The sequence below is a fragment of the Frankliniella occidentalis genome, unplaced genomic scaffold (assembly GCF_000697945.3).
Source record: "Frankliniella occidentalis isolate FOCC.00 unplaced genomic scaffold, Focc_3.1 Scaffold126, whole genome shotgun sequence".
Lineage (NCBI taxonomy): Eukaryota > Metazoa > Arthropoda > Insecta > Thysanoptera > Thripidae > Frankliniella > Frankliniella occidentalis.
Window position 1 is genome coordinate 420,593 of NW_026267253.1, and position 22,597 is coordinate 443,189.

Here is a 22,597-nt window from a genome sequence, read left to right on the forward strand (position 1 = left end):
GGGGGGGGTATGCACTGTCGGTTGCCTCCATACAGGGGGTTTTTGGTGCAAATTGCGTACGTTTCAGGCGGCTATCTAGAGACGACAGGGGGTCCTGGTAAGAGCTATCCCAGCCACAGTGGGAGAGGTAACCCGTGTGGATGATGAGTCGTACGAATCTTGGGCTGCGAAGGGATGCCATGACTCGGAAGCTTTCTGCTCGGATCGCACCGGGGTGCAGTACAGGCTAACCACCGTCCGCCTGTCTCCTCTCTTTCTGACTCCCTCCGCCCTACCCATCATTCCCGGCCAGGCGGCGGGAGAATAACCCACTTAGTTGAGCTGTAATGTCCGTCGAGACTGAAAACACCGGACCCCATTCCGAACTCCCAAGTTAAGAGGGCGGGTCCCCGGGTATAGGGCCGACTTTTTTATTTTATTTTTGCAAGGTTTTGCTAGTGGAGGTTTTGCTTTCTATGTTTTAGAGATATAAAAACTGCCAGGGGTAGATATAGCCTAGGCGTCCTGCACCCCCTATACCAAGAGGGTACAAATTTCCCAGGTGATTTGTACTTGGGTGTCGACAGAGGGGAACGAATGCCCCAGGCCCATCCCATCTCAGCTCCGAAGTTAAGCCCGCGGGGCCCTACTCGTGGGGTAGAAGCCTTTTTTTGTTTGTTTTATTTTTTATGTTTTACGAAAAGAAAGACAGCACATGTTTTACAAGTGGGCTGCTCAATACAGCCTACTAGCTTTATTAAAACCATCACCCGTTTAACAAATTCGCATTGATATAGACCAACAGTCACGTCACAAGCCCAGAAAAAAGGCTACTGTTACAACACAGAAGACTTGAAAACACCTTTTTGCGCATGAAAATAATAATTGTCATAGAACAATAAGTGGTTATACATAGTATCACCTCATCAATAAAACATTTAACATATACAAGAACAGCCTTTGCAATTTTGTGTCTTTTTTTTTTACATTCAATGGCTGGAACTAAAATACACATGAAATGAAACAAACGTGATGCTTGACAGCATAAATAATAATGTGTACATTAATAATCATTATTAATTGGTCCTAACGAAAAATGCTTAGCTCAGAACATTCAGGATCTGTTCGCGCACGAGAGAGGATGTAGTGAATTAGAACTTTCTGCTTTATTGAATACAACAGTAATCAAAGCCCAAGGTCACTCACAGCACACTGGATAACATGAATAATAAAAACTAAAAAGTAATAAAGCTAGCCAGATAACCTTATAAAAAAATAGCCGTAATTTCTTAGAAGAGCCCATTTTGACTATGACCAAGATGGTAAAGAGAACTTTGGTGGAGATAGCTTTGGTGGATATTGTCCATTTTGTCCTGACAAACATTCATTCGTGGTTTAGACCTTTTCTCGGATTTTTATTTCTTGACTTGTACATTTTTTAAATGGACCTAACCAACATGCGAATATGAACACATGAGTAAAGATAAATGAGTCAGTATGATACTGGCAGTATGTAGGGTCTGCCATTAAGAAGGGCGAAAAGAGCTCAAAGTTCTCTTTCCTGAACCTGAACACAAAGTGAAAGACTGGACAGTAGGTATGTCTAGATTAATTTGAATGCAATGATAGTGGCACATTTCACATACACTAAATTGTTACGTATTTTCGTGGCTCTGAATAAGATCATTTTGCAAGCATTTTAAGATCTTGAGAGTAAATGTGAGAAAGATTAGAGAAGAAATTGTTGAAAAACTCTTTGGCATTACGAATGAGCTATTTTTAAAACTTTAATGCTGTTAGAGTCAATTATTTTCCAACTACGTAAATAGTTTAAATTCTGCTACTACCATACTACTGAAAATCTTTGAGGCAAGAAGCCGATTTAAACTGATTGAAACAGATTTATGAAAGAATGAAGGCTTAGTCGGACACAGTACATTTAGAAACAGTCTGGACTTTCTATGGACAGCGAAACACATTTTTTTTTCTCGTAGGGGAAACGGTTTACACGAAATATTTGATACGTAATACAAATAAAATATATGACAGGCCAACCAAAAAAAAACCTAGACAAAGTGATTTATTCGGCCTTTATTATGCCAATGCAGTTCACGGTACTTTTGTTTTTGGAAGGCAAGGAATACTTTATGTAAACATTAGTGAAAACTACATGACCCGGCGACTGAATTTTCCACGCCTGGCTGCTAAAAGGAAAGCTTGATCTTATACATGCCGATGCATGTGCAGTTTTGGGGGCAATTTGAAGTTGTATTGAAGGAAATTATATACACTAATTTGTTCTAAATTTGACGAAAAGTGTCGTATAATACTGAAGTTTATCACGACATGAACAGCAACAAAACATGTGCCCAATGACCATACGATTTCGCTTTTTTAACGGACAAAGAAACAGTCATCCAAGGTCATCGATGAAGCAGCTTCAAAAATCGCCTTCTGAAAGACTCATTAGATTGGATTACGTATAAGCTCAAAGCTAGTCACAAATATGATATAGTTATCCAATCGAGTTCCCACCGTCAACATTTAACAAATGGCGGGACCCGCCCAGAAAAGCAACAAGCATAGTACACCCTCTTTAAAAAGAGAGAGAAAAGAAATCACACCCCATAGACTTTGTGCTCAGCACAGTACAGTCGGGTACAAGAGGTGCAGGTAACAGTGCAGGCCAGCATGGCAGCAACGTGATGCACAGCATTACGTACTAGGTTACGAACGGGCAGACAACAGCAACAAACTCTCAGTGGCGTACCTCGCTACCATCTCACCCCTGCCCTTGCGGGAGGAGCATCAAACCCAAGTTCAGTCGCGCATGATTCACTGATGATATAAGGTATGTACATGACTTAACTAACGAAGGAATCACGCTGGACTAGTTTTGATTGGTGCTTTTCAGTGATAAAAATTGTACTATGAATAAGATATGAAAGCGACCGCTTCTTTGCGGCCTCGTGGTAACACATACGCCAGCCACGCCACTGAGGGTCTGCGCGAACGTTCCCGGGGGAAAGATCGTTTCAACAAGGGGAAACATTTTATAACATTTTATATAGCTTAAAATGGCAACGATAATAAACACTCACTCAACACACTGTGCTCTCTCAACGAACACTAAATAATTTTAATGATACAGAATATGCTTTAAATGTAGTAGGCTTAATAGCTCAAGTTAGATATGTGATCAAATATCAAAGTAGCGCCCCCATGCGTGGTATGCTCGGGGGAACATACTTTGAAAAGTTCTCGCGCAAAACGTTCAACATGGCGAAAACAAAAGAAATAGAAAATACAGGCCAGGCCTCACTTGCCACCTAAACCGAACTTCATGAAGATGAGCTCTTTGCCCTTGGAGAGCAGGTTGTCGGCGGGGTTGTCCCCGCCGGTAAGACCCGCCGTCAGGTCACCGAGCTTCTGCATCAGGTTTGGCGCCGGGGGGAAAGTGGACGTGGTGTTCGCCGTCGGAGACTCCTTGTTGTTGGGTATGACAAAGTCCGGCACAACCTTTGGCACGCCCTTCATCTGCTGCTGCTGCTGTCGCTGCTGCTGTTGCTGCTGCTGCTGATGCTGCTGATGCTGCTGATGCTGCTGATGCTGCTGCTGTTGTTGCTGTTGCTGCTGCTGTTGCATGCCCTGGCCGGGCGGGCCGGGCTGGTGCTGGTTGTAGTCGCCGGGCCCTCCGTCCGAGTAGCCGCCGGGGTAGCCTCTACCCCTACCACCTCTCCCTGGCGGCCCGCCTCTCCCCCTCATTCCCCCCGGGGGTCCCCCCGGTCCCTGCAAGGAAAGTAGGCGTGTTAACGGTTTGGATAAAGTACGTGACATGTCAGGGCACAAGCACAACATTTCATGTACGTTTATTTGCAGTTTCTTATTTCGAGAGCGTTTAAAAAATAACATTTCATCGTATACTGTAAGGATATGTGACTAAAAGATCATTAAACACGTGCTAGACTCGAGGCAACTTTCTATTACTACTCTGTATTTTCATAATGGTCTAAAATACAGAAATGCCCGGTATCAATATGCAGAAGTTTATGCGTTACACATAATCTATGTGAACTCATAGAGCTGTTTTCAAACCGAAAAAGGCTCACAGGCAATAAACGCCTGCCAATTGCCAGTTAGGCCAGCCCGCAGAGCACGCGTGTGAGCTGGTGCCACACTTGCCTACCTACTAGGCGCTTTGTTGCCCCAAGACGCGGTACATTTTTAATTGACTGCCTTACATTTCCATGATCTCATAATTTGCGTACAATTCAGCAGTTTTATTTTTATAAAACACCTTTTAGTAGTTAAGTTTTTAACTTCAGAACTTATGTAAAAAAATAAAAAATTCAGTTTGTCTGGCTAAATAATTTAGGATAGTTCATTTTCATTCGTTTTGACAGAGCCATGGATGCCTCAGCATGCAGGCATGCATTTTGTAAGGGGGCTTACTCACCCTCATGGGAATAAATATCACTTATGGTGTAGCTTACGACGAATTAGTTCTACGATCAATTGAGAAAACTAGTTTTGTTGTGCTGCTCCTGAGCACCCAATTAGTTTCTCTACCAGTGGCGATTATTCAATAACAGAGATATAAAATTAGACGCATGACTTTAGGTTGATACTCGTGGTAAAATGCCAAAATAACGGGGTAGAGCACGAAATTATCTCCAAACTACTCTACAATAAGAAGAATCACGCAGCAAAACAACATATCACTATGCTACAACACAGGAAGCCCACACACCTACAAGCGTTAGTATAGAGGGTCAGGGGACCGATAGATAAATAGAGGAATAGAGGAAAAGAAAGATGTTTCGTGGGTATTTCTGCGTTGTTGTGCACATCGAGAAAGGAATGTCACAATCGTGAGACTCATCTGTGGTTATTCACACGATTGGGCCATATTTGTGTCCGCTGCTTTAAATAAGGTGTGAGTCTTGCAAAAGTTTAAAATGTGCAACTTAAATTGAAAGTATTTTTGTACTCGTGGCCATTTTTGCTTGTTTTTCAATGTAAAATCAAAGAGTTCATCTGTAGTATTTTAATATTTTTCCTGTTTTGAACTTTAGCGTACGGTAGGTGAGAGCGAACAAGCCAAAAGCTTCGCCGTGAATGGAACAGAAGCGGGAGGAAGGAAAAAAACAACAGAACATCTACATTGAACATCGTGGTTTAAAGAATCTCAAAAAGCAAATATTTAATCAATCGTAGGCCTTTTAGACGATATGCAGCTGATATGTCAGGATCCACTTTCACCCTAAACGAAAAGCTTTTAACATGGCGTGACTACAACGGAGGGAGTGTTTTTATCTCATCATCCTGTCGTGTGTTGTCCCCTGCAGGTGCCCCGCACAATGAACGTCAAGCCGAACGTTTTCTCGCCAGGTGCTTAAGCGCTCTGGGTAGGCCGCCGTCACGCAGATCCTTGGCGTGTTGGCCCACCCCGAGCGCTCTCGCAGCGGCCGCCGCCTCGGGTAGCGTTCATTGTGGAGTCCGTGAACATACCTACAGACCTACAGAGGCAACATCGGTACAACTTGACCGATGTACCGTCTCCTCAATACGAAGAGGGTGCAATCCAGAAAACACATACAAATCACTGGCTATACTTCAGTGTTAGAATTTGCTTGTGCTTATGAATGCCTACGTTAGGGCAATCATTTGGGGGGGAGGGGGGAATTAATTACACCACATCATTCAGGACAAACTAAATCACACACCATCAGCAAATATAACTGATGTACTGAGGTTGAGGGAACAGGGGTGGTTATCACTTAGAGCACAACAGCTCCCACAACAGCAGGGCGAAGGCTTTACACGGAGGGGGTACTCCCTAGGGGGCGAACAGTCGTGTACGTAACGGTGCATTGTAGTTGCGGGGCTCGGGTAGGCTGAGGCAGCACGTGGAATACTTTCTACTCACCACTCCCACAATCTCCATACTGCTCTAGTCCTAGTCGCACGGTTAGTTTAATTGGGGGTACGTTATGGGAGTTATGCTTTTTGAATAATTGGAATGTATTATTGTTATATGACAGTTATAATTGCCATTATTATTATTATTATTATTGTTTAGATCCCCGGTATTTTGTCTTCCCTGGTCAATTTGAGTGAATGATTTGGTGATCGTGCAGCTGCAGTATGAAGATTATGGTGTGTCCATGGTGGCACATTCTCCTACTAGAGTACTTTTAGGGGTTTATGCTGTGATAATACTGTAGTTAGTGACCTTGATGTGATTCATCTCGACTTACCTGCTGGTGATAGCCTAACTGTGAAGGTTGAGGGAAGTTGCCATCTAATGGAAAACAAAGAAGAAGGTAGAGATAGGCAGGAAGGTAGAGGAAGACAAAGATCCAGACGGAGAAGAGAGAGAGAGAGAGAGAGAGAGAAAGTAAGACAGAGAAAACGTTTCGCATGAGAGTCATGTGATGTGAAGTGCCACCAGAACAGACAACAAACGTAACAGAAAAATGGTGATTCAACATGAATCAGACGCCATTTCACTAGATTGTTTTAAGCCGTTCATCCCACCCTCTTTCCGTCGCTCGAACGCCCTCCTCCCGTTTCGATTTACAGATCAAAAAAATAAGCAATGGGGTATTTACATATTTTTCTTGGGCTGTATTACCAAAAGCTCTAATCAAAGGTTGTGTTTTCACTCATCAGATCCTTCTTTTCGTGCACGAAACTTAAGTTTAAGGTGGCGCACGATGCATAAAACTATTGAAAATGATTAAAACCCAAATACCAACTTTTAAATATAAAACGGTTTCACAACGGTCTCTTACTATTTATGTTTTTAAAGGAAAGACGACAGACAGATAGAAAGAGACGGGAGGAAAGGAGGAAGCTAAAGGGCCGCAAGATGAAGTCGTCTCCAAGCTAAGAGCCTAAGAGTTTGGGGTGTGCAAAAGTTGTGGCCCCAGTCGTGAACCAATTTTTGGGCAAAATTGTCTTGTTGGAATAAAATTTGTGCTTTTGTGTAAAGAAAAAACTCAAAAAGGAAAAGTCGCTCTTCACCACATTGTGTCCCTACTGCTGCAGTGACTCTTTTATTAGATTACTCAGCTGGTGAGAGAGCGTCGCGAGAAAAAGAAGTACAGCGATAGATTTAAAGAGAGGTAGAGAAAGGGAAAAGAGCGAGCGAGCGAGCGAGAGGGAGATTTCGAAGCGCACAGCCAACACCAAAAATTGTAGAGTTTGTAGAATGTCAAGAGTTTGGAAAATCGCGTACGGGTGAGCATGTTTGTTGCTGTTGTTTTTAAAGAGGGCATGGTGAAGAACATCGAAAGACACAGCACACGTGTGAGGCGCGTGGCAAGGGAAAGCGGCAAACAGTTCCAAAATCCTTTATTTCCCCCGGCGGTATTAGGGTGGCAGGGTCGAGCTCTGCCGCGCCGTTTCCCGTGCCACAGCGAAGACAGAGAGCGGACTACTCTCTGCACTCGGCTGCACTCCCAGACGGACCGGGCGGGGCGTCGGGGTCAAGACGTGACCAGCCCGGCGCCCCGCCGCGGAGTGTGAGTGAAGGACTACCCGGCGGGGCCCTGGCCCTGGCCCTGGCGGGCAGCTGGGCCGCGCCGGGTACAAGAAGAAGTAGAGGAAGTACACGGCAATGAACAAGTAAACACACAACACCGAAAAGAAATTTGGCGAAAGAGCAGTGCGAAGAGGAGGACTCGGCGCAGGGCACTCACCTTGCCTCCTGTCCCTGGCGATGGGCATACCCTCCCTGGGGGGTGGCGGGGGCCCCCGCGCGCCGGGGCCGTGGCCGCGGTCGGGCCGCATGCCGGGGCCCATGGGGCCGCCCCGGCCGGGGCCCGGGCCGGGCCCGCCGTTGCGGAAGTCGCCCTCCTGGTGCTTCTTGAGCGGGGTGAGGAAGTTGGAGGGCACGAGGCCGCGCACGCCGTTCAGCTCGCCCATGTAGAAGCCGTCATCGTCCATCTCGCCGTACACGTAGATGATGTCCCCGGTGCGGAAGGTCAGCTCCACTTGCTGCTAGCAGACAAAGCCATGAGAAATTCCGGATACCACTGACCGTCTTTTTCAAGTCTAATAGCAGCCAAAAAATGTATCTAGGCCTCGTGCTTACACGGAAACATGTCTAAGCTCACTACAATTTAGATATTGTATATTTGTACGCCGTGGAGTTTTCATTTCACCAGATGATCTGGAGCAGTCTAACCTGATTCCTATAAATGTTCCCCTAGCAAATTGACACCCCTTTCGGGGATACTTACGTCTGCATCGACGTTCGGCGACAGCTCCTGAGGGTCGTAGTCGTAGAGGGCGACCATCTTCTTGACAGGCGAGGCGGCGTAGGTGTCCCCCACACGGTCGCCGCGCTGGTAGTAGGGATCGCCCTGGCCGCCCATGCCTGCGTCCGGGCTCGTCACCTCGGCCACGGTGTTCTCCGGGATGAAACCCTTCCGACCCCGGACCTCTCCCCAGTAGAAGCCGTCCGCGTCGCGGTCGCCAAACACCTGCGCACAGTCGTTCGGATGACGTTAGGTTAAGAAAGTTTGGTGTATGAGGATGAGATGAGTGCCCAACCAAATGCTTGCCAAAATTTTTGTATTTTATTTTTGAATAAAAATTTTTGTTGGTATCTAAAAGAAGTCAAAACATGGGCATTCAAAAAAAGAAATGTCAAAACTTGGCTGTCGGAAAAAAATGAAAAATTTTTGGCTAGCAAGGCGACCACCCCACACTCTCTTCCAATCTTACGAACGCCCACCTTTATCCGCTCCCCCTCGCGGAAGGACAGCTCCTCGACGCAGCCGTCCGGGTTGGGCGACATGGTGCTCGGGTCGTAGTCGTAGAGCCCGACGAACCAGCGCACCCGGTTCTGCTGCTGGCGCTGCGCGGCCGCGCCGCCCTGCTGGTGGCCGCCCTGGCCCTGGCCGCCCTGCTGCTGCATGGGCCCGCCGCGGTAGCCCTGGCCCCCGGGACCCTGGCCGCCGGGGTTGCGGATCAGCCTGCCGTACTGGTCGTACTGCTCCACGGGTCGGCCCCGCTCGTGCGGTAGCAGCGGCGGCCGGCCCCGCTCGGCGTGGCTCCGCGGCGCCGGCCGCTGGTCGTACTGGCCGTGGTGTCCCGCGTGACCCGGGTGCCCGCGCCGGCCCATGTAGTCCTCCTCGCTGTACGCCTCGCTCGCCGAGTCCTTGGTGATCTCTGTAAACCGACCACCTAAATCGCTTTAGTAGCCATCGCAAGCATCAACTAGTTTATACCCGATTTATTTTGTTCTGGGTTAACATTTTTTTGTGTTTAGTTTTGAGATTGATAGTGAAAGGCTCCTTCGATTTGTAAACAAGTTTAAATTAAAATGTAGAAGATAAAATTCAAACACAATAATTTCTTCTGGCAAAAAGCATTTAGATCCTGTGAGGGTGGATAAACTTCTACGTTATGTGAGCGAAGGAGAGAAAGGTGCGAAAGCAATCATCAGAACACGGAAGAAAATCAAATCAGTACTGATAATACCACGTTTACTAGTTGTGAACATGCGAACGGATGGAACATGAAAAGGAGAGCACGTGAATGGTTTGCAGTAATGACACAGGAAAGAGGATTTTTTTAAAAATAGGATAAAACTTTACGTTACAAGGGTTTGGTTCGTGGGGGAAAAGAACTCCAGGTGAACTGACGAACACTTATTTGCGATTACCTGGACATTTTCCAGTGTATTTGTTCAGTTCTCAGGGAGAAGGCTTGAAAAGGGAGTGATTTTGGAAAGTACACTCATGAGCATTGTGGATGATGGAGTGAGAAAGCGTTAATGTCTCTACAAGAAACGAAGACATTACCTGCGATAGGGGCCAGAGACGAGTGGTAACCTGACAACAGAAAGCACGCCCTGGCTGAAGCCCTAGCTAGGCCACACAGTGATGTGCATGCAAAAGGGGAGGGGCGGAGCCAGAGACCCAGACAGCCAATAGCAGACTTGGGGAAGTTCTATGAAAAAAAACTTCTCATCCTCTGTATCTGGCTTCGCTCCTTATCAGAAAAGGTGAAAGAAGTAATAAAAGAAGACCGAAACACTCCATCATTAAATCAAATTAACATCATCGGTTGGAAACGATCACGTGGGGAGGGGCATTAGAAAGTAATTTCTCAACACTTGGGGTCACACCATTCTTGCTTTGTCTCCGAGTATAAGAGGAAAAATAGGAGGAAGAATGAGAGAGAAGAACAGAGTACAAGACTTCAAGACAAAGAGAAAGAAAGAGAGGGATTAGTCACGCGGCAGTCAAACACACAAACACACATGCTGCTGGTGCATGGCTCGCTGTAAGCTCACCGATGGACGGGATGCTCATGCTGTTGCCCGGGTACACCTCCTTGTCGCTGAGGTTCTCCTCGGTCTCGATGACCATCTGGCCGTGCTGGTCCATGCGCGTGCCCCGGCGCACCCCGTGCCGGCCGTGCTGCTGCGGCCCGTAGCGCCCCGCCGGGCCCTGCCCGGGCCCCATCCGGTCCTTGTGGCCCTTGCCCCGCAGGATGGATGTCGGGATGGGCGTGGGCGCCGAGTCCGCGGACTGGGCGTCCCTAGACTTGGTGCGCACCGTCACCTGGCGCGGGTTCAGCCCCAGCAGCTTGCCGATGTCGATGAGCGCGTGGTCACCTACATGAAACAAAATAATTTATTAGAAGAAACATTTACTATATAAATAGCCAACTGAAGAGCGCCTCGGCAGAGTGACTGGCAGTCACTCGCGCCCCTGTAGACTGCGGCTGGGCATGCCCGCCAGACACGGGTGTCATGCGGGCTAGCCTACCCGCCAGGCGGGCTCCTCACCCGTGGGACTGTCGACGTCGGTGACCTTCTTGCCGTCGGCGTACACGGCGTACCCCGTGACGTTGGTGCTGCTGGCCGTGACGTTGGCCGTGACGGGGAGCCAGGTGACGAGCAGCGTGCCGTCCTGGGGGCCGGGCTCCACTTGGATCTCGGCCGGAGGGTCGGGCAGACCTGCAGCTGGCAGACCAGAGGGCGTCACACAGACTGTCACACAGAGGGCAGAAGAGCGAACGCCCCGACGGAGGGATTGTGCGCACTGCTATAAACCTTGCGGTGAACTTTACCGTAAATTACAGTTAAACCTGCAGCACTGTGTGAGTCAGGGTGCACATACGCTTAAAGTTACAGTAAATACCAATTTAATCGAGGCACAGACCACCGAAACTTACAAGAAAATTTCGAAGAATTTCGACGCAACTTTTACTGCTGCAGGTTTCACCGTAGCTTTACACACAAATTCACAGTAAGCTGTCATATTAGGGCCGGGAAGTAGCGTTTCCCATCTGCAGTGGTGTCATTTCCTAAAGGTCCACACTCTGCCACATTTTATAACTAACACAAATGGGTGGGTTTCGGTAGAAGCAAAGAGAATCACACGCACTCAAAAACACTCCAAGAATGAGTAGAGATGGCAAAGAAGATAAAGAGAAAAGTTTTAGTAAAAGCTCAACAACTTATGATTTATAAGAGAAGACAGAAAAGAGGAAAATATCTTGCTCTAAATTTTGCTTTTAAAAGGCGATTTTCAGACCGAAATCTTACTACAAAAGATCGAGTACAATAAAAGCAATATGAAATGAAGAGAAAATTATGTAGCAAAGAAAGTTCTACACATCTGAGTACGAATTTTAGAAACAAAAGAAATGAAACATTGTGGATAAGATTTACCTACTATCTATTACCATCAGCATAGCTCAGATTTGTATAAAATCGGAGTGACTCCTAAAATTCATAATCAAAAACTAAAAGCACTTTAATCATCGTTATTATATGAAATGATAATCGGTGCTAGAGAATGATGTATTTGATTAGACTGGCTCTATAATGCTCTGGCTAGGCGATGCAACATGCCTTTTAGGACTTCTCTCCTTCACGATCTCGGTGCTTGACAGAGACTGCTTATTTAAAGTCATGCTGCCCTTGGATCTTGTTTATTTCATTGAAACAGTTGCCGTGCAGATCGAAGGGTAGCCTAATGCACTACCTATATAACTAAAAGAGTGCAAAATAATTCCCGATACTAATACTTAATGATTAGGTTGTAGGATTTAATAATTTTAAGTACATGGGCAACCTGCCTGATAAAAAAAAAACTGCGAACCTATTGTGTATACGGTTTTAAGTTAAGAACAAGCCATGCTGGCTATTTAAGACGTGCGTTTTTCGGACGCACCAAAAATGCAAAACAGTGATCTATTAGACTGGTGAAAGAAATGTAACAATTAATCTTGCAAAGACTTTTTAAATCTGAAAAGATGCTTCGAGTACCTATGCAATAGCTGCTAAAACATAGCACATGCACATTTTTATAGGGAATGGTGTGCTCAGAGCTGCTATTACAATCAGTGTGTGGTTTTAATCGTGAGAATATATCACAACATTTTGAAGTCTTTAAAAAACGAATGCAGTAAGTTAGAAAATAGAATAAAGAAGGATATAGAAGTCTTATCATGCATTAAGACCTTTTTTAAAAGAAAATGTGCTTAGCAAACAAAGAAGCGAAAGAAAATTAGGTTCAAGGAGATGAAAAGTGACGTCACCTTTGCAGCCTGTTTTTTGACCGTTCAATATTGTACATAATCGATATCCCATGCAGGCAGGACAAAACAAGAAAGAGAGACATCAAATTAAAATGCTGTAATGAACAGCCTGCAATGCATTTCTCAAAGTTCATTCATGCAAACTTTTAAGAACGAAAAAAGCCCCTGTACACTTCGTTTATGTTATGTGGGTATAACTTTTAAATTGTAAATTTGAGAAAAGCATTCTTAGGCAGCAGGAACTGCTTAACTGCGCTAGGCTAAAAGCAACACACAAACTATGGACCTATATCCCCTTAAAATAGATTAATTAGTCGATAATCGTTTCTTATTAGATTGGTTCAGCGCACCTCTTAACAGACCTTAACCTTATTTACCTATGCTGACTGCTTTCACACAATAGTTTTCAAACCCCCAATGTAACTAAAAAGAGCAGCGCCTCTGTCAAGCAGTTTCCAAGGGACCACAACCACTGATCTACCTGGGTTTTCAGAAATGTGAAAAATAATACTAACTAAATAGGGTTTGTTTCATCAAAACGGCACATTGTTATTTAAATACTGTGACGTCACACTCTATATAATGTGAATTAAATCACAATATTTAGAATATCGTGTCACATTCCTTAGAACGTGACATATCCCTGCATCGCTCAGCGCAGGTAAGCGTAGGATACTTACTTATGTCACGTTGTAACGCATGTGACACGATGTTCTAAATAATGAGACAAAATTCGCATAATATAGAATGTGACGTCACAGTATTTGAATAATAGTGCGCTTATTTATTCACCCAGACACATTTGCCAGTCACAATGGCATGGTACTGAGATAACAAACCTGCTATCACATGGGGTTTACAACATACTGCGCCACATCCTTAAACTGATGGCCCAGCGGGCACACGGCTAGGGTATGTACAGGACCAACGGGTAGCACCAATGATTGCAACGTACTGACAGGCTGGTTTCACCACGTACCTTTGGGCAGGGTGACGAAGTCGATGTGACAAGAGTACCTCTCCATCGGTAGGTTATGTTTCTCGTCGAAGTGTGGAGCCCTGATGTTTTTGGCGCGCACAGTAACCCGATAGACCGTGTCCGGGGCGAGGCCTGCCAAAAGATGAAACCATGCGTTACTTGTGTCGGTCTTGTTACCAGTGCGTCTTGGCGCACCTGCGCACCCGTACACGCTCATTAAGTATACCCGTGATGGTGTGGCGATAGACGCCTGGCTTGACGGTGCGAAGCTCCACGTTGTTGACGCAGACGACGTGCTGGTGGTTAGAGTTGGCGGGCAGCCAGGATATGACGGCCGACGTGGACGTGACGTGCGACGCCTTGACCCTGGTCGGCCCGAGGGGCAAGTCCTTGCCGATGACCATGGTGCAAGCCGCGTCCCGCGACGTCCGCCGGTTGGGCGTGATGGACCGCACAGATATGCGGTGCGGCTGGGGCAGACAGAGATATTCAAGCTCGGTCCTTTTCGCGGGAAAGTTCTTTACCGAAAAGGTTTTTGAACTCGTCCATACGCCAGCACAACGTGCATAATACAGTAACCACCCCTCCCCCTATAAGTAAAGTTAAGGAGACAAACGTGTCTACCTCCCAGGGAAAACGTGTTTCTCACGAAGACCTCATTGTGACCTCTTTATGACTTACAAGGTCACGATTCTTGCACTCTTGTGACCCCACTGGTTACGTCACAAGTGCAAGTAATTGCAAACTCAGAGGTCACAACGAGGTCTTCTTGAGAAACACGCTTTCCTTGGGCTTGTGTTATTGTTACCCTACTAGGAAAAATTGTATTTTTGCATTGCCTCACACACACTTAATACTCACCCGGTTGGAGTCAACGCCCTCGACGAGCGCACGCGTCCTCTCCGTGGCTTTAACAGTGGCCTTGAGCACCCCGTCCACGTACAAGAGGTACGAGTCGATGGCGCCGGGGGGGCAGTTGTCCGGGTGGTTCCATCCGATGAGTACGCTCTTGTTGAGCTGCCGCTCCAGCGTCAGCTGCTTCGGTGCCGGCACTAGCACCGAGAAGAACAGGTCTGTGTGACCGCGGGGGCAGGCCGGGCGGGCGGGGCAGCGGCGCGGATCAGGCCGGAACAGGGTGGCAAGCACAGGCGTGGCAAGCGCAGCTCAGACAACAGTACGACCTCATTCAACCACATTTTTGAATTCATTGAAAAAGGGGTTGGCAACTCGATATAGTTTCAGTACGATGAACATGTGTTGTAATTGTCGTTGTGAAGTGGAGTGGGCAAAGGCGATATAGAAGAGGTATGAGTCTGTAGGACCGATATAAGGTCGAACAAGTAGAAGAAAATTTTGAGACAGAATGGGAAAGACAGAAAGTGAGAGTGCGAATACCGTCAGCATTCCTTTTGTAAGAGTGACCAGATCGAGGGGTGCTTTCGATCGATGAAATCTAGGATAATGTTTTTCTATCCAGTGAGTAATACTCAAAATGGCATTATTTAATGACACCATTTTAACACGGACACATATGATTTATCATCTACGTGTAACGTGTCTATGCTCTATGAGTGGCTCCTTCAGGGCTACCGGCGTGCACTTGGCAAACGGGCCACGTTATGGAACTGCTACGAATGCTCTGCCAGCGTGCCCTTGCCGCCCTTTGCCTCGCCCGCTACGGGACCCGCCCTCCCCGTCGAGCAGCAAAAAAAATAAAATACAAAGAGCCCCAAGACACAAAACATTTAACATGTCATGATGGAGATTACATGCAAATTTTGGTTTCTCCTCTTGGATTCGACAGGAGTAAAATACACTCAGTGCCTGGATTTGGGTTGTGCTCGAAAAAAGGGGGTGTCTTTTAAACTGAGAGATAACTTTCTTGCAAATTTAACAATGATGCTTAGTGGAGTGCTGAAGGGTCACTACTCGAGTGGGAGAAGACAAGAAAAAAGAGGGAAGGAAGAAAATAGTTAAGAGCAAGCAAGTATGAAAATGTGTAAGGAGAGACAAACAGTTCCATTGGTTTGTTAAATGAAAAAGGACATGCTCAAAAATTTAGTTTTAAAAAGCACTGGGTATAGTATAACAAATTATAAGACACTAGCTAAAAAACCTAGAATGCCTTCAAAAACCACAAGACAAAATTGTCTTTGTTAACTAGTTATTGTGTGTGTCGTGGTCACAAAAAGTACTTGATAGAAAAGTGCCTTAAAATTTTGTGATGAGAAAGTATATGCCCTTGATTGATAATGATAAATGTGATTATGACATGCCCTAATTCTGTTATTTATTGGTGCCACCTTATCGAACTGAGACTGAATCCATGCAAGGATTATCATGCAATGTTCTTTTTTCCGCAAACACGGAGGGGTATTTTGAGTTGTCAACACAGAGTTCAAAACACATAAACGGTAAGCTAACACAGAATAGAATTTGCACATACCTGGTCCTTCACCCATCGGATCCTCATCCTCGTCGTCCATCATTTCGTCAAAGTCCATGTACGTATAGTCGCGCTTTCCGTACATGCTCTCGTCTAGAAAAGAAAATAAATTGGCTGATAATTGTATCAACATTTTCGAGCAGCGATAAAACTTAATATGCATTGAAACTTAGCGTTCATCTTATTAATCTAATTTTACAAACTTCTGACAACACAGGATTGAGACTTTATAAAACCTAATTAAGTAGCGACGGAGTTCTGAAATGCAGCGCTTTTTACATGCAGTATGGATACACACTACGGAAATACTTTTTTAACCTGAGCACCAAACATCACCTACTCTATCGCTAATCTGGTGGCTACAGAAAAGCACCAGTGACACCGACACTGCTACACTTCGACTCCTTCTCGCGAGACACACACTTTCTTGTCTCGCAGTTTGTCTCGCAAGGGGGTGTCGACTGTTAATATCCCAAAGATTCATGAGTTACAGAAAAAAATGCAGAACAATAAGTAACCGGCTGTCCACGAGTCACAATGTATGTCACATGAGTTACAGTGTGGCAAACTGGCAAAGCACCTGGTTTTTTTTGCGTGCACATAGCGTTACCTAAAAGTAGCCCTTAGCTTTGATTTCAGATGTTTATATTGTTCATGAAATACTCTGTGTCTCCAGCTGTGTGTTTTGAGGACAGTCCATAGTCGTCTGCCATGCTTAACACCAAAAATCAATATGTACAACATACATAAACTAGAAACAGGCATATCAAGGAACGGGGGTACGGATTTGAGCGACAAGTTACAGAGGAACACCTTTTCTAAAATGTAATGAAACATATTTCTAAGGGCTATAACGAACTGCCATCTGCCACATATATAGCCAAAGGGTACATAAAGGGAGCTAAACGTTCAAATATTCGATAAGGACCAGAGGGAGCGAACTGCAACGTAAATAGTTGGTTACAACCACATCTACCCCAGCTCCAGTATCAGAATCCATTAAAATATTTTTAAATAAAAATTTGTGAACATCTTGCAGTATTGTAAAAAATGCAACAATTGGAGAAAATTCCGCCTGATACGCTGAGACTAGCAGCACTGTGAACAACGGTGTATTTTATTTGTTCCTGGAAACAACTTGTTCACCAGAGCTGAAAGTGAAATTATTGGTTTCCACCGTAACTTACAATATGCTCACACTGAAAAAACAAAGGTGGAACTAGGCCCTTTTTATGATGTCGATACTGCAGCACCTCCAGAATCACACTTACACCCTCGAAAAATGCAAAATTTTGCGGATTTTTTGTGTGATTTAGAGTGAAGGCAGTATAAGAGATCATAAAGTGCTTCCGTCATTTGCGGTCATTTGACGTAACGAGGCTGACAAGTTCAGCGAATGCAAGCTCTAATAGTGCCTAATGGGAAGGCAACATCTGGACTGCAGTGCATGCGTGAACTGCGGATAACCGTTGTTTTTCCAGTGTCCTGCAATACTGTAAGGTTTTGCTGCAAATTGCGAAACATTAGACCGTAATCTTTTACAGTGTGGCGGTTCCTTAAACGAAATTAGAACGCGATACTCATTACACAATTCGCCCACTCTGCAGATCGAGTGTTGCCAAGCCGCATTGCCTTCAGAATGAGCAGGATTCTGACAAAAAATGGGCGTCAAATCCCCGTGCCCTCTTATACACACGTCGCCGAGGATAAATTTCACTCTAAGGCGATCACTCCCCACCCATGAGCAGCACACGGTAAAAAGAATGTCTTGAAATTCGAGGAAATTTCTTGGATTTCAAGGTCGGGTGGATAATTTCAAGATTGGCCCTTAAAACCCGCAACTTCCAAGGCTTTCCCATGGACGCTGCGGGTTCCCAGACAAAGTCTGGTATTTCAAGGGCCAATCTTGACATTTCCACCCGACCTTGAACTTGAAATCCAAGAAATTTCCTCGGATTTTAAGACATTCTTTTTACCGTGCAGGCTACACCCTCGCCTGGCCCCGCATCACCTGGCACCACCCACACATGCAACCCGGGGCTGCACAAGAGGCTCACATGATTAAAAATACTGGAAGTGGCAAGGTGCCATTTCTTTGGTTGTAAGAGTGCGAGAGAGGGGCGCAATGCTGGCTTGGCACCGCTCATCATCACTGCGCCGCGCCATGCAGGGCTGGTGGCCGCGGGCAGCGGCTGGGGGGACAGCGCCCCGGAGGGGGCCCCCGGGGGGGAGGCGCCGCTTAGGGGCCTTACGGGCGAGGGGGCTGGCTGGGGCAGGCGCTACGCTCTACGGGGTGCACAGCACTTTGCACGTACGTTTCCTGGGGCGAGAGCGCGACCTGGACCGGGAGCGGGACAACGAACGCGACAAGGACCGGCCGCTGCTACACGGCTGGGCGGCCTGCTGCGGGCCGGCACCGGCAGGCGTGGCCTGGGCCGCGGCGGCAGCGGCAGCGCGCGACGTCCTGGCCGAGCGTTTGCGGTCCCGGCCTTTGTCCCTGTTCCTGGGGCGGGAGCGTCGCCCGCCTTCCTCCAAAACACACAGCCGACAGAGTCGCGTCGCGGCACGGGCGCGGCGAGTCGCGCGGCGGCGGGACGCGTCGAGAGGCGTGGCCCAAACACAACAAAACAAGCTCCGGTCAAGGGAGTCTCCGGCTCCACAGCCTCCACAGGCCGGCCCGGAGGCAGAGCCCGGCCCCCGCGGCCCCTCTCGCGCCAGCCTGGCCGCCCTCGGGGCCACCCTAGGGCCAGGGGCCCGGCCTCGGGGTGGGGCCCCGCCCGGCTGGAGGGGAGGAGCACACACACCATCAGATCATTATGCGCACAACACTTGTAGTCACTCTGACACAGACAGACAGACAGGCAGACAGACAGACAGACAGAGAGGCAGAGAGGCAGATGCATAGACAGACAGAAAGGGCGGGGAATTTCATTTTCCCATGCGGATGGGAAGGGCGCATAGCTTTACAAAAACCGAAAAGAGTAAAGCAAGCTGTAAGGAGAAGTGCGAAGTCTTATAGAGATAGAGAAACGAGAAACAGAAGTACCGGGGGCGTGTTGTGTCTTAAAGGAAAGTCGTAACATAAATTGGTATTGGTTTAGGGGGGGGATTTACTCATGCACCTCGGGAAGGGTAACGTTTGCACCAAATCAATTTACAGGCACTCGCAGCATGTGCATTGCGTGCACTCGTGGAGCAGAGATACGGAAGTAAGCCTACGGCGCACTGTGCGGGACCAAGTCGTAGCCGTCATCAGTCAGCTACCTACGTACGGCTAGAGGGGGCTAGAGTCGTACACATTTACTACGTGATCAGGAAGGTACCAATATCAGGGGGGTTTATTATTTTGTATCTCGAGATTTAAAAAATCATTGCACCTACAGCTACAGTGATTCTAAGCTCATGGGCTTGTGATAGTTGTACTCTGCCCCTGGTTACGTAGAATGTGAACGACCCTGCTGATGTAAACAAGTGACTGGAGGAAAAGATAGGGACTGGGACTGGTGGAAGCCATACCAAGATATTACCTCAGATAAAGCTTGCACATGAGCACTAGACGGTGTCGTCCAGAAGTTTCGAAAGGCGTGCGGCCGCGCTGATAGTTTAGCTCGACTACTTTACATAGCTGTCTACCGTCTATCAGGTGCAAACAGTACTCCTCGCCAGTGAAATCGGATGCAGAAACAATAAGTCATTGTGTCACTTTTCTAGCAAGGCGGGGTGTCATTCAAACTTGCCACTGCGTATGTTTAACTGGAACCACGATTATAATTCAGTGGTTTAAGCAAAGGGCAAAACGCCATGTCTTTAGAACTGGCGAGCTGAGCTACCGGAGCTAGCACAGCGTGTGGCGCGAGCGTACTTCTCAGGGAAATGGGCTCGACCTAAACCCACCCCGATTCGACCCTCCAGCCTCCCCACCCCTATCCCACGGAGCAACAGTAAAATACTGTCCATCAAGACGCTCACCGAAGTACTCATGGCCCATGGAAAAATCCAGGTCTTGTGGAAGAGTGGTTGACGCACAGTCGTCGCAGTCACGCAGCCCCAGGACCACGCTTTGGTGGAACTCGAGGAGGTCGTCCCCGATGAGCTTCTGGATAAAGTTGCTCGGCACGAGGCCGCGCCGACCGTCCAGCAGCTCACCGTCGAAGAAGCCGTCCTGGAAGCAGATTGAGGTCAGATCTGCAGCGAACTTTGCGGTTCACCTTAGGTCGGTATAGCCTACCTCGTCCATTGTGCCCCACACGAGCAGGTAGTCGCCCGCATTCACCGCTAACTCGGCCTCCGGGTTGTCGTTTGGGGACTGATGGAACGGGTCGTACGAGTACCTGGGCGGGAGAGTCGTACCATTTACATGCAGTTTTACTACGAGTAACATTGAAATACTAATTTAAACTATGCCTTCGATATTAATTATTAACAATCATTTGCCGACTTTAACTTCAGAGTAAAGCCCTTAAAAACATACAAAACTCTAATCACCACATGGTAATACGGTATTGGTGACACTTCTATATAGACTATAGTCACCTATAGGCTGAACCCTCTAGAAACCAATGTAAAATGTAATTATATTTCACAATCCATCAATTAATACTTACCTGGCGATGTACACGTAACACCGGCCCTTGCCAGGTATGTCCAGCATGTCCACCTTTCCCTGTGTGCTGCCGCCGCCCATGAGGTGTTGAGTGTCCAGTCCCGGTATGATGCCTGAGCAGAATTAGACAAACGATTCTAAGGACCCAGCGCGAAATACAATAGAGGCTGTTTGTTTGAACAAAACTTAAATATTTCACAAATTTGTAAATGTTCATATTTTTGCAGCAATTGTTAACACGTGTTCAGGTGGTCCTCCAATGAAACCGGGAACCCATCACCCATCATTTCAGATTTGATAAATATACTTTGAAAGTTTAGAAATGCAATAACTACATTTTCACAAAATACGAACAAGTTTCAGTGACCATAATACTGGCCTACAGTGCATCCAAAAGGGCAGGCTGTTGCGGGCTTCTTTTTTTGGCGCCTATGCTTTAACATGGGCGGAGGAGGAAGTAGCCCACAACAGCCTGCCCTTTTGGATGCAATGCTGGCCTACTCATAAATTATGCGTACTGATGGGTCTCTCAAAGAGGCACCCGAATGCCAGCAAAATTTGTGAAAATGTATTCATTGCATTGCTAAACTTCCACTTTGCATTTAGCAAACTTAGGTCGCATCAATAACAGTAAAATCTAAATTGATGGTTGATTGGTTCCAGGTTTCATTGGAGGGCCACTCCTACCTCTGTCGACGTCGTACTGAGTGGTAACTATGGACGGGATGCCGGGTATCTGCGGCATCATCCTGGCCTGGTGGTTGCCGCTCATCCCCGGCAGCGTTCGGCCCAGGCCCAGTCCTAAGCTCCCTCCGGGAAGGAAGCCCATCTGCTGCACCAGGGAGCTCGGCTACAAGCACAAAGGTAACACATTTGAAAAAAATATACCAATAGAACACGTTAAAAAAATACCAGTATATTTGGGCTATTCAGCAAATCTGGTGCAAATCTTCCCAAGAAATGACCCAAAACTTTGTGTGCTTGAAAACGTGATATTTTCTTCGCTCGACGAAAGTCTCCGTTTAACTTTTAATGTACACTCTGTCAATTCAAATGTGTACATTATTGCATGCTTTAAATAAAGTGTACATGTCATGTATACTTTAATTAATGTGTACATGGCATGTATACCTCAAATAATGCGTACATGCTCATGTGCGCATTTATAAATTCGAACATGATAGTATACTACTGCAGTATGTGCAGTCAGTATACATGGATGTATATACATTCATCAAAAAAGTTTTGCATGTCAAGTACACTTTATTTAAAGTAGACAATGTACACATTTAAATTGACGGAGCAGCCGCGCCTTACCTGTGACATCCCGAGGGGAAGGGTGGTCCCGAGGCCGGTAGACATGCCAGTCAGGGGCAGGGTGCTGACGGTGGGGTGCGAGTGGAGACCCAGCGCGTCGGAGATGGTCTGGTGGCGCGTGGAGTCCACCGTAGTGCCTGCACACGAGCAGGTATGTCAGATCATTTGCTGCAGTCAGATGAGGGGCACGGTAAAAAAAAGTGTCTTGTATTTCAAGATCCGGTCTTGGATCTTATGGAGGCCGCCAATGGCATCCAAGAGCGGGTCTTGAAATTCAAGAAACTTCTTTTACCGTGGGTGAGGCCAGGTGGGTGCAAATAGGGTGATCGGGTCGCGTGCAGGGGCGGGTGCCAGATGGCGAGGGCCCTTGCGTACGTCTGCACCCCATCCCGTTCCAAAGCGACACGGATGATACAGTCGTCGCCAACCCATGAAATAAACATCTATGACCGCTATTTGATCTAGCAAATTTCACAAAGCATGATCAGCTCAATGATTATTCGTTACTCTAGGGCGCGCAACCCCCAAGAGCTTCTAAATAAACGCTAGTTTCTTATCCGCAAGGCTACGGCGCGTGCCGCTTTGCGTCTACGTCAAACTAAAGTCATTCCTTCATTGAATTTACTCCGAGAGCAGACAACCAATACGCCGTTAGGGAAGCAGATGAATTGTTTGTTTCATTTTCATTTATATTATATATGAT

General features: G+C 46.8%; 1 protein-coding gene across 11 annotated transcripts in view; it reads right to left on the reverse strand.

The window, feature by feature from the left end:
• Window positions 1-695: 695 nt before the first annotated feature.
• The window catches only part of LOC113201982 (peripheral-type benzodiazepine receptor-associated protein 1), a 62,217-nt gene continuing 40,315 nt past the window's right edge, over window positions 696-22,597 (reverse strand). For 3 of the 11 annotated variants that reach the window (XM_052270529.1, XM_052270537.1, XM_052270528.1), the window contains 18 exons: window positions 21,895-22,031; window positions 21,265-21,427; window positions 20,579-20,690; window positions 20,203-20,305; window positions 19,944-20,136; window positions 18,290-18,499; window positions 15,975-16,067; window positions 14,390-14,601; window positions 13,755-13,998; window positions 13,529-13,660; window positions 10,790-10,966; window positions 10,292-10,615; window positions 9,798-9,827; window positions 8,726-9,162; window positions 8,229-8,471; window positions 7,686-7,986; window positions 6,240-6,283; window positions 696-3,768 (listed from right to left, as the gene is read on the reverse strand). In XM_052270529.1, coding sequence (XP_052126489.1) covers window positions 3,298-3,768; window positions 6,240-6,283; window positions 7,686-7,986; window positions 8,229-8,471; window positions 8,726-9,162; window positions 9,798-9,827; window positions 10,292-10,615; window positions 10,790-10,966; window positions 13,529-13,660; window positions 13,755-13,998; window positions 14,390-14,601; window positions 15,975-16,067; window positions 18,290-18,499; window positions 19,944-20,136; window positions 20,203-20,305; window positions 20,579-20,690; window positions 21,265-21,427; window positions 21,895-22,031 — 3,626 coding nt within the window. In that variant the 3' untranslated portion in view covers window positions 696-3,297. Of the gene's footprint in view, window positions 3,769-6,239; window positions 6,284-7,685; window positions 7,987-8,228; window positions 8,472-8,725; window positions 9,178-9,797; window positions 9,828-10,291; window positions 10,616-10,789; window positions 10,967-13,528; window positions 13,661-13,754; window positions 13,999-14,389; window positions 14,602-15,974; window positions 16,068-18,289; window positions 18,500-19,943; window positions 20,137-20,202; window positions 20,306-20,578; window positions 20,691-21,264; window positions 21,428-21,894; window positions 22,032-22,597 lie in introns of all 11 variants that reach the window. The other 8 variants (XM_052270533.1, XM_052270531.1, XM_052270530.1 and 5 more) reach the window with 8 other exon arrangements.